The sequence below is a fragment of the Anolis carolinensis genome, chromosome 4, assembly GCF_035594765.1.
Source record: "Anolis carolinensis isolate JA03-04 chromosome 4, rAnoCar3.1.pri, whole genome shotgun sequence".
Taxonomy (NCBI): domain Eukaryota; kingdom Metazoa; phylum Chordata; class Lepidosauria; order Squamata; family Dactyloidae; genus Anolis; species Anolis carolinensis.
In genome coordinates, this window is record NC_085844.1 from 2,762,348 (window position 1) to 2,774,738 (window position 12,391).

General features: G+C 44.0%; 1 protein-coding gene across 3 annotated transcripts in view; it reads right to left on the reverse strand.

Moving 5' to 3' along the window:
- The window catches only part of LOC100560752 (alanine aminotransferase 1), a 55,501-nt gene that overhangs the window by 17,783 nt on the left and 25,327 nt on the right, over window positions 1–12,391 (reverse strand). For all 3 annotated transcript variants that reach the window (XM_062979874.1, XM_062979873.1, XM_062979875.1), the window contains exons 4-5: window positions 11,386–11,494; window positions 8,716–8,849 (exon numbers count right to left, since the gene is read on the reverse strand). In XM_062979874.1, coding sequence (XP_062835944.1) covers window positions 8,716–8,849; window positions 11,386–11,494 — 243 coding nt within the window. The remainder of the gene's footprint in view (window positions 1–8,715; window positions 8,850–11,385; window positions 11,495–12,391) is intronic.

The window sequence follows — 12,391 nt, forward strand, 5'->3', positions numbered from 1 at the left end:
TTAAATGTAATTTAGTCACCATAGTTATATACATTGCTTAATCACATTTCAATCAAACTCTTTTACATTCATTTTACATACATCCTGGCCTCTCCCAGAGCCCTATCAAAAATGCACATCTCTGAGCTTGGGTCATCCTGGGCAACCCCATCCTCCATCACAGGATTGGGTGGACAAACCAGGAGAGCATCCACACTATGGAACACGCATGGGCAAACTTGGGCCCTCTAGGTGTTTTGGACTACAACTCCCACAATTCCTAACAGCCTACCGGCTGTTAGGAATTGTGGGAGTTGAAGTCCAAAACACCTGGAGGGCCCAAGTTTGCCCATGCCCTGCTATAGAATTAATGCATTCTGAAACCAATTGAACTGCCATGGCTCCATGCTTTGGAGTCCCGAGAGTTATAGTTTTACTCAGTCTTTAACCTTCTCTGCCCAAGGTGCATCTACACTGGAGACTTAATGGAGATTGGCACCTCTTGAACTACCCAAGCTCAATGCAGTGCAATCCTGAGAGCTGAAGTTTTGATTGGTCTTTAGACTCCAAGAACATGGCAATTAATGCTAAAGGTTCAATGCAGATAAAAATATGGAAGCCAAATAACAGAGGCTGTAGTTTTAGCACTGGAAGGAGGATATCAGATGCATCTACTCTGTAGAAGGAATGCAGTTTGATACCACTTTTCCTGCCATGGCTCAATACGGTGGAATCCTAGGAGTTGTATTGCAGTCTTTGTCAGAAAAAACAAATTGTGCACTTTGCTAATCTACTATTACAACCTCACTGTTTCTAAATTCTATGTTTTTAGTAAGTGTGTTTTTATTCTTTTTCGTTAATGTGCAAATATTACAATTGGTGCATGTTATTGTTTATTGATGTATTGCATATTGTTATTGTTTTGTATTTGATATTTCTGTGAGCCGCCCCGAGTCCCCTCCGGGGGAGATGGTGGCGCGAAACAAATAAAATTATATAATAATAATAATAATAATAATTATTATTATTATTATTATTGTATGACACAGCAAACAAGATAGATATGCTGGATTTCGTATCACAAAATCACAAGTCAAACACTTCCCAAGTCTCTAGGACTGTGTGATTTATTATTATTATTATTATTATTATTATTATTATTATTATTATTATTATTATTATTTGTATGACACAGCAAACAAGATAGACGTGCTGGATTTCGTATCACAAAACCACAAGTCGGACACTTCCCTAGTGTCTAGGACTGTGCGATGTATTTTTGGATTATTATTATTATTATTATTATTATTATTATTATTATTATTGTATGACACAGCAAACAAGATGTATATGCTGGATTTCATATCACAAAATCCCAAGTCGAACACTTCCCAAGTGTCTAGGACTGTGTGATGTATTTTCGGACGATGCGTGCAGAATGATGAATGGTCATGAGTTTTCTTGTTTTTCTGTCCAAATTGTCCAGTTCCACCTGTGTCCAATTTATAATGCCAGCAGTATATCTTATGACAAGTATGGCCCAGGTGTTTATGGCCTTGATGGTATTGTTGTTATTATTATTATTATTATTATTATTATTATTATTATTATTATTATTATTATTATTAAAATCTCACGTAAGACTGCAACTCCCAGGATCCCATAGCATGGAGCCAGGTCAGTGAAATGCACTGAACTGCATTTGTTCTCCGGTGTAGAAGTCGCACCCTGTAAGGTTTTGGAATGCTTCACATTTCTGCAAATGAGGATGAGCTGCATGCATAGGATGGTATCAAACAGAACCCATAACATGGAGCCATGGCAGTAAAAGTGGCATTGAACTGCGTTCATTCTCCAGTGTAGATGCACCCTGTAAGGTTTTGGAATGCAAGTGAGGATGAGCTGCATGCAAACGACGGAGCCAAACACTTCCACTCCCTCTTCACAATCTGGGCTCAAAATGCAGCTCTGGTTCTCTTTGCAATGAGACGTTTCACCTGTCATGACCTCCTCCAGCTTTGTCTTCTCCCTTTGCATCCCTTTTCCAAATGCATAACACAACTAGCTGCTTCTCCAGACCCATGACCTGCCCTATGCAGAAAGGGGGAGTGGGTCCTGCCTGTTAAAGGACCCTCACCTATTCCCTCCATCCACGGCTTCCACCAGGGATGGACGCTGCCAAGGACACCGACAAAGAGGGCTTTGTGCTGCTGTCCAAATTCCCAGGACCGAGCCTTTGGCCGGACTCCAGAGCGGCAAAAAGGGGGCTCAGATAGTGCTGAGCCATCAGAAACCCTCATGCACTTGGCGCCTACTCTCAGGGAACAATTCTGCCACTTTGCCTGAGCTTCACTGACGTTCCACAAGAAGTGTTTATGAATTGTTACAGCATGGAATTGCTCTCCTCCAGTAGGCAATACATGCAAATTATTATTATTGTTATTATTATTATCAACACAACGACGTTGTATGGCACAGCAAACAAGATAGATATACTGGATTTCGTTTCACAAAACCACAAGTCGAACCCTTCCCAAGTGTCTAGGACTGTGTGATGTATTTTCGGATGATGCGCGCAGATCCCAGCAGGGTGGCCTTTTGCAGTTGGCAGATCATAATTTTGTCAATGTCTATTGTTTCCAAATGCCAGCTGAGATCTTTTGGCACGGCACCCAGTGTGCCCATCACCACCGGGACCACCTGCACTGGTTTCTGCCAGAGTCTTTGAAGTTCAATCTTGAGGTCCTGATAGCGGCTGAGTTTTTCCTGTTGTTTTTCGTTAATGCGACTGTCACCTGGGATGGCGACATCAATGATCCAAACCTTTTTCTTTTCCACAACTGTGATGTCTGGTGTGTTGTGTTCCAGAACTTTGTCAGTCTGGATTCGGAAGTCCCACAGTATCTTTGCGTGCTCATTTTCCAATACTTTTGCAGGTTTGTGGTCCCACCAGTTCTTTGCTGCTGGGAGGTGGTACTTGAGGCATAAGTTCCAATGGATCATTTGGGCCACATGGTTGTGCCTCTGTTTGTAGTCTGTCTGTGCGATTTTCTTACAGCAGCTGAGGAGATGATCAATGGTTTCATCAGTTTCCTTGCAGAGTCTGCATTTTGGGTCATCAGCTGATTTTTTGATCTTGGCCTGAATTGCCTTTGTTCTGATGTCTTGCTCCTGGGCTGCAAGGATCAGGCCTTCTGTCTCCTTCTTCAGGGTCCCATTCGTGAGCCAGAGCCAGGTCTTCTCCTTATCAACCATTCCTTCAATTTTGTCAAGGAACTTTCCACTTCTTCTTCTTCTTCTTCTTCTTGTTCTTCTTCTTCTTCTTCTTATTATTATTATTATTATTATTATTATTATTATTATTATTATATAATGGAACTCTCTGCCCCTGAGTGTGGTTGAGGCTGCTTCTTTGGAGGCTTTTAAGCAGAGGCTGGATGGCCATCTATCGGGGGTGCTTTGAGTGTGATTTTCCTGATGGGGCCCGTGGGGTCTCTTCCAACTCTAGGAATCTATGTTTCTATTATTGAGGTAGCCTCTGATATTGCTATGAGACTACATGCCCAGGGTAATAGAATGTGCCAAATTGACACTGGACAATATTATTACCTCATAACCTCTGAGGCTGCCTGCCATAGATGTGGGCAAAACATCAGGAGAGAATACTTCTGGAACATGGCCAAACAGCCCGGAAAATATACAACCACCCTGTGATTCCAGCCATGAAAGCCTTCGACAACATTATTATTGTTGTTGTTGTTATGTGGATGATTTGTGTCCTGCTTTTATCTCAGGAACCGAGACCCATGTCGACCCCACTCACAGAGATACGGCCATACAGTTGAATTAACTCCATCAAAAAGGCCACAATTGCTGCCTTGGGTTTGCAACGTCGGTCAGGCCTTTTGTGATGAAAACCTTCTTAATAAATGTGCCATATTGATCATATTTATGGATTTCAATGACTATGTTATACATTGTATTGCAACGATAAGTCTTGCAAACTCAGCAACGCAATGATGCCTTGCCACCCATAGTTTCCAAATCCCATATGATCTCCTGAAGGCTAGGCCTCGTTGGCTCCCATTTGGCTCCCTGTGTGTTTCTCCTCCAAGAAGGTCTTCTGCAATATGTCCAAGACAAGCTTCCTCCTTAATATGTTGGAATGTGAAGACACGGTCTCAAGGTGATGCGCCTTCTCTTCCAAGAGTACCAACAATTTATACTTGCTGAAAGCAGGGCCGGCCCTAGGTAATTTTCAAGTGTAAGCGAATAGAATTTTGGCACACACACACACACCCCCCCCAAACCAATAACTGAAAAAAACTGTTAGATAAGCGAAAATGTTGGATACTAAGGAGGGATTAAGGAAAAGGCTATTAAACATCAAATTACATTATTTTACAAATTAAGCACCAAAACATCATGTTTTACAACAAATTGACAGAAAAAACAATTCAATACATGGTAATGTTATGTAGGAATTACTATATTTGCGAATTTAGCACCAAACACTGAACTGGGATATAGGGCAGTGTGGACTCAGATAACCCAGTTCAAAGCAGATATTGTGGGTTATTCTGCTTTGATATTCTGGGTTATATGGCTGTGTGGAAGAGCCCTGAGGGTCCTTAGAAATCCATAGGAATTAAAAGGCCACCGAAAGGGAATCTGGCCCTTAAAAAAACTCTAAAATCAGGACAGTAAATAAAGAACAACACTCTGAAAACAGAGGAATTCCGGTCAGGAAACAATCAAGGCCAGCTAACACCTCCCAACAATGGATTCCCCCAGACAGGAAGCAGACAAGCTTTGAAGTTTCAAAGCTATTCAATGCTAATCAAGGTGGCCACTTACAACATTCACACTTGCCTCAAGGACATTCCACAGATATATAAACCCTGTAAACAAAAAGTTGGCTTTAGGGCACTTGGAGGGGCCCCAAGAGGCGCCTCAAGTGCGCCCCCCAAACGATGGCGCCTTAAGCAACTGCCTAATTTGCCTTATGGTTGAACCACCCCTGGCTGAAAAGATAGCTACTGACATCCTCCAGGAAGGCTGCAAACATACCACAACTAATAAATGTGACTCCATGAGCACACTCTTACTACCCTATTGACTCAAATCTAATACTCACCCTTTTTGGCTAAAATAAGGTGTGCATTAGATTCACATCATACAGTAAAAGGGGAACTTGCTCCAGGAGCGGCTGAAGTGCCTACTTGAGGGATGTCACTTCTAATTGAATTGCCATGGATCAATGCGATGCAATCCTGGGATCTGTAACGTGGTGAGGCATCAGCATTCTTAAGCTGACTTCGCTCCTATAAACCACCAGCTTTAACCCAATAGTCACACATTCACTCAGTTCCTGCAAACCATCAGCCTCAACAAAGGCCCCGGTGGCACAGGGTTGATGACTTGAAGGTTGGGTTGCTGACCTGAAGGTTGCCAGTTCAAATCCAACCTGCGGAGAGTGTGGATGAGCTCCCTCTATCAGCTCCAGCTCTATGCAGGGACAGGAGGGAAGCCTCCTACAAGGATGGTCAAAAAATCAAAAACAACTGGGCAATGTCCCCTGGGCAACGTCTTTGCAGACGGCCAATTCTCTCACACCAGAAGCAACCAAGTCACTCCTGACACAAAAAGAAAATCAGCCTAAACCCAACAGACACAAGCTCACTCAACTCTGGCAAATGTTTGGCTTCAACCCAATGAACACAAACCCACTGTTTGCAAACTATCAGCCTTAACCCAATGAGCGCAAGGTCACTCAGAAATCATCAACCTAAACCCAACAGAGACAAGATCACTTAGTCCCTATAAACCATCAGCCATAACCCACACATTCACTCAGCTCCTCTAAACCGTCAGCCTTAACACAACGGATGCACATTCATTCAGTTCATACAAACGATCAGCCTTAACTTAATGAACACAACCTCACAATGTGCAAACCATCGGCCTCCACCCAATGGACACAAGCTCATTTAGTTCCTATAAACCCAATGGGCACACATTCATTCAGTCATACGAGGGTTGAATGAAAAGTAATGCCTCCACCTTCGTAACTCCTCAACATATGGCAGTCCTCGTATGCGGCAGGTCGTGACTTGTGCAGTAGACTCTCCTCTACAGTTCCATTTGGCGGGAAGCCTTAGCATTGAACGGTTGTGTTGTTAAAGTGCGACGTATGGAACCCTGTGTAAATGGTTGGTCAATGCGACTTAAGCAACGTGCAGTCACTGAATTCTTGAAGCCAGAGGTGGTCCACCGGCAAGGTCACTTAAGCGGCTGCTGATGGCGCAATCATTCCAGGGGCACAGTGAGGCCCCCGGGAAGATGAAGCCATGCCCCGCCTCCTTCTTCGGGCCTTGCGGGCCTTCTTCGGGCCTTCTTCGGCCAGAAGGGCTGATGCGGGCTCCAGAAGGCCCACCCGGCCCACCGGAAGGGCCAACACAGGCTCCGGAGTGCCCGACGCGGGCTCTGAAAGGCCCAGCGCAGGCTCCAGAAGCCCACGTCGGTCCTTCCGGTGGGCAGTGCTGGGCCTTCTGGAGCCCGTGTCGGGCACTCCGGAGCCCGCGTTGGCCCTTCCAGTGGGTCGGGTGGGCCTTCTGGAAGCCATCGTTGGAAGCAAGGCAAATGGGGTGTAATGAAGTATGAGTTTTGTATTCATGTTTGTTGTGTTTAACTATGTGCTTGTGGTTTGGTTGGGTAGGTGTGAGATGGCGGCAGCCATTTAGTGGCTCTCCTCTGAGGCAGTTGCCATGGAGATGTGGGCGGAGCCATCTGCCAAGGGGAGGAGAAGTGAAGAGGTTTTTAAAAGTGAAGCCTCAGTCTGTGCTCTGATGAGGCACAGGGAAGATTGATTCCAGGTTGATGGGATCAAGGAGACTCAATTGTTCATTTTGAGTCGGTTTCAAATAAATTTGGTGACTTATTTAATGTAGTCTGTGTCCTGGAAAGGCACAGAGAACCTGTGATAGTATATCACAGAGGTGACTGTGGTTTGAAGTCATTGGATAATCCAAGTTTCAGACTTTGGGAACCAATCCCAGCTGGACTCACAGAGATCCATTGAAGTAACAATTTAGAAAGGAGCAGAGGAAGAAGTTTTAACTACTTTAAGTAAAAGAAGTGATACTTTAGAGAGTTTGATTCATCTCATTCTAGTATCATAACTGTTAATAAGAATACCTTTAAGTGAAAAATCTTTTGTAACCACCAAGCTTGTGCCTGAATAAACTTGATATTGTTCTTTTTACATCAAAGCTTCTGTCGTCTATAGACTCCCTCAGCACAAGTGCGCTACCATTTTAACACCGAATAAAGTAAAAGGCCTTTTCTGAGCTATTGGGTGGTTGAGCACTTTTGTAATCTAAAGGTGTCTCTCTACACAGTGGTGGCCGCATTTCCACTAATTGGTGGCAGTTATCTTTTATTATTTGGGATGTCTATTTGTTATTAATTGGGTCTTCTACGCTACCTTCTTTTACATGGGGTTTATTTGTCTATGGAATAATGTCCAGGGTGGAAGAAAGAGCTCATGTCTGTTGGATGTGGATGTTGTAATTACTCACCTTGATTAGCATGTAATGGCCCTGTGGCTTCAAGGCCTGGCTTCCTCTTGCCTGGGAGAATCTTTTTTTTGGGAGGTGTTAGCTGTCCCTGATTGCTTCCTGACTGGATTTCCCCTGAGTATTGTTCTTTATTTAGGCTTTTCCTTAATCCCTCCTTATTATCCAACATTTTCACTTATCCAACACTTTTATTTTTGGTGGGGGGGGGGTGCCAAAATTTCTGTTCGCCTATACTTGAAAATTACCTTGGACCTGCTCTGTTGACAGCAGAAGGTGTCAACCCAAAGGAGAAAGGTGTCACCTTCATTCTTGCAACGCGAGTGGAGTTCCTGGCAAATTTCAAGTCTGTGCGCTTTCATTTCAGGCATCAGCATCCTGGGTACCCATCGTGCACAGATCTTCCGACAGCCAAGCAAAGCCATAATGTGACCCACACGTTCTTGTGAAATGCCAGTTATGCTTGATATTTCTCTCTGAGTGATACGGCGATCATCCTGAATTAATCTGTCAACCTTTTGCTTGTGAAACTCAGTGGTTACTGTCACAGAAGGTCAGATGTTCCCACCTCAACAGCTTTAAACTCACTTGCCCAACAACACACAGGACTCACATCCATACAATCCCCATAAACAGCTTGCATTCTCTGAGGAATCTCCTGTGGGGTGACACCTTCTGCTGTCAAGAATTCAGTGACTGCACGTTGCTTAAGTCGCATTGACTGACCGTCTGCCAGGGTTCCATACTTCGCACTTTAACAACACAACCGCTCAATGCTAAGGCTTCCCGCCAAATGGAACTGTAGAGGAGAGTCTACTGAACAAGCCAGGACCTGCCGCAGACCAGGACTACCATCTGTTGAGGAGTTACCAAGGTGGAGGCAGCACTTTTCATTAAATCCTTGTACAAACCATCAGCCAATAGACACAACCTCATTCATCTGTTTCTATTCATTCACCTATTCGTTTTCCCATGTTCTCCCCAACCTCAGATGCAATTTTATCTCTTTTCCAGAACAAAGGAAGCCCCCTCTTCATCATCCATTGGGCAGTCCTTCACTAGACCTCCCTCATGTGTTGTTTGAACACCCCACCAAGGCTTAACCCAATGGACATCAATGCCACGTTCGTTCTGGGGGGGGGGGGGGGGCTCTCCATACCACAATGGCATCACTGGCGCCGGTAGAAAGGAAGATGTTTTCTGGGTTGCAAGGAATGCCCCCGTCGCGGCGTTCGATGAAGCGGGCCACGTCTTGGCGGATGAGCTCAATGCCCGGGCTGGCACTGTAGGCCCCTGGGAAAGGGAAAGAGAGAAGGGCCTTGAGGACACAGCATATGTTTATTATCAAACCATAATACCACCACCCCCCACCCCAAAAAAAGATCTATAGTTTGACCAAAGGCTACACAATAATTTTTAAATTTTTTGACTTCTTTGAATTTTCACTATTTGCAGTAGCAAAGATCGTGGATGGGCTGGCATGTGCGTCTTACCTACAAAGACACTATCTTTCCAACCCTTTAATAAAATGCATCTATTTTCCCTGACTTCTGCCTAACTTCTATCTGTCTACATACTGTGTCCATTTGTTATATATAAAATACTAGCTGTGCCCAGCCATGCGTTGCTGTGGCAAAGTGGTGGTGGTATAGGTTAAAAGTTGTTGTGGAATTTTTATTTGACGTTATTTGTATTTTTTAAATTAATTTTATTGTAACTTATCTTTTTTATTTATTATGTTTTATTATTTTGTTGTATTATTTTTAGTTATTTTGTCATAGTATTTTCTTGTATTAATTTTTTTAGTGTTTTTAATTATTTTTATTGTATTATTTGTATTTATTTTATTTTTTATTCTTTTATTAACACTGGGCTGAGTGGGTTGCTAGGAGACCAAGTGTCCTTAGAACTTAGCCTTCTAAGTGGCAGCAATTGGATAAAAACATTTATTGCTCTCCCTCTAAGTAGGACTTTATTTTTCTTTTTGTTGTATCAACCTAGAGGCATGGATGATGGGTTGTGTTGTCAAATTTCGAGGTTGGGGGGCCTGTAGTTTTGTTGTTTTGTGGGTCGCCGTGATGCCATTACTCATTTATATATATAGATATAAACTTCCCTACAAAACTCATCAAGATCAACCCAGAGACATTCACCTCTTGATAACACCACTGAGAGATTTCCCAAGCAGGAAGGTTGGGCAAATCCCTCTGGCTGTTTCCCAGACCATAATCCATGATGTGTGTATACAGAAATAAACAGCTTCCCATGTCTGCCTAGATAAGCCAGAAAATGTTTGTCTAGTTAAATGGACCACCTGAGGCTGAGAGATTGCTGACCGCAGAAACAGAAGCTCAGAGTACTATATTCAAAAATTTCCTTGTAGTCCAGCCCTTGATGGCCAAGACCATGACCTTTTGTTTTGGGTGATGTACTTGCATCCCTTTTGGCTGAATTGAATAAAACTCTGTGGCTTGTCTTCAACCTGGTGAGTATTTGTCTATCCTGGCCCATTTGGTTTAGCATATGCTCACCAGGTATGGATCCCTTTAGCCACGGTCCTAGCTTATCCACTTCACAGACAATCGTCTAGTTGTGAACAAGATAGGTTCAGTAGATTTGTTTTTAAGTTGAATTTGTATGTAAGTTGGAACAGGTACATCTTTTAAGTCAAACTCCAGCCAAATATATATATTGTTGTGGTTCAGTCTGATGATGAAAGGGGATTTGGGGTTTTGCGGGCTGACCAAAGCAACGCTGAAGAGAGAAATCTCAAAGGCTCTGATGCTGGAAATGTTGAATTGTCTGATGCTGGAAATGGTGAATTGTCAGGGAGACCAAAGGCTAATGAGGAAACAGAAACTAGTGATAAGGGCGACCTTTCCCAAGAGTTCAAACATCAACAAGTTCCAGGTGTTTCGGGCAGTGACTCAGAGGAGTCTTCCTTAGATAGCGATACAAGGTATCGTGCAAATCTCTTGGGAAGACAGGCGGACAAATGTCAGCGTGCTGGAAGAAGCAAAGACCACCAGCATTGAAGCGATGCTCCTATGCCATCAACTCCACTGGACTGGCCACCTTGTCCGAATGCCCAAAAGATCACCGTCTGCCAAAGCAGCTCCTCTACTCCGAACTCAAGAATGGGAAACGTAATGTTGGTGGGCAGGAAAAGAGATTTAAAGATGGGCTCAAAGCCAACCTTAAAAACTGTGGCATAGACACTGAGAACTGGGAAACCCTGGCCCTTGAGCGCTCTAACTGGAGGTCAGCTGTGACCAGCAGTGCTGTGGAGTTCGAAGAGGCACGAATGGAGGGCTTAAGGGAGAAACGTGCCAAGAGGAAGGCCCATCAAGCCAACCCTGACCGGGACCGCCTTCCGTCTGGAAACCGATGTCCTCACTGTGGGAGAACATGCAGATCAAGAATAGGTCTCTTCAGCCAACTAAGAACCCACCCCCAAGACACCAGAGATGGAAGGCAATCGTCCTCGAACTACGAGAGATCGCCTAAGTAAGTAACAAGGTTAAGATTAAAGGTTCACCCCAGATGCTCCCTTAGAATAGCTGACAAACGCATGGGAATTCAAGGGCAGAGAAATGCCTTTCTGGCTTGTAAACATGGGTAAATACAGGAGGCACGAAGAGAGATTTCAGACGGAGCAATGTTGATTTTTGGAAGCACATCTCCTGCCTTGTCTAAGGATTCTAGGGAGCCTAGACTCGCATTGGCTTTTTTAGCTGTCGCATCCCACCACGGACTCATGTTCAAGTTGTGGTCTACGAAGACTCCTTTGTTGGGAAGGAATGGTGAAGGAAAGGTTGGAAACACTCACCGATGCTGCGCCCGCCACACGCGGCCAGCAACCTCCGTGCTTTCTCCTTGGCATCCTCGGGGAAGTTGGGGTCCTTCAAGAGGTCGGGGTACATGCAGAGGGCGCTGACCTGCAAAGGGAGACCCCGGTGAAACGCCGGCCTCCAACATCCCAGGCACAGCCTCCACTTTCCGGCTTCTTGGCAGAATGGGGTTGGACTGGATGGCCCATGAGGGCTCTTCCAACTCTATTAGTCTATGATTCTATGAATCTATGACTCTGCCTTGTCCACTCATTTCCTTCTCAGCCTTGTCACCGACATATTTATTTCTCTTTGACACACACTGCTCGTGGTTAAGTGACAGCACTCTGCACATGGGCTAGTGGATTTATTACCTCCATACTTAGCTCATGAATGCTTTTATTTCAAAGGAACAGAAGTGGATTTGGGTGGGTGAAGATAAAGCACTTCATGGGGGGAATAGAGTGCACACTATGGAAAACTCTCAGTTAACCAACACCCATGAGGATTTTTAGATGCTGGATGAATGCAGTTTCTGGTTGCTTGAGAGTTACTATTAACTGTGCCATTACTGCACCGGGCTGTGGTGCAGCTGGCTAGTAACCAGCTGCAATAAATCACTACTGACCGAGAGGTCATGAGTTCGAAGCCTGGGTCGGATTAAGTGCCCGATCGTTAAATAGCCCCAGCTCGTTGTTTACTTAAGCAACCTGAAAGACAGTTTACAATAATACAATAATACAATAATAACAACAACAAACTTTATTTACCTGTATATACAGTAGAGTCTCACTAATCTAAGCCTCGCTTATCCAAGCCTCTGGATAATCCAAGCCATTTTTGTAGTCAATGTTTCCAATACACAGTAGAGTCTCGCTTATCCAACACTCGCTTATCCAACGTTCTGGATTATCCAACGCATTTTTGTAGTCAATGTTTTCAATACATCGTGATATTTTGGTGCTAAATTCGTAAATACAGTAATTACTACATAGCATTACTGCA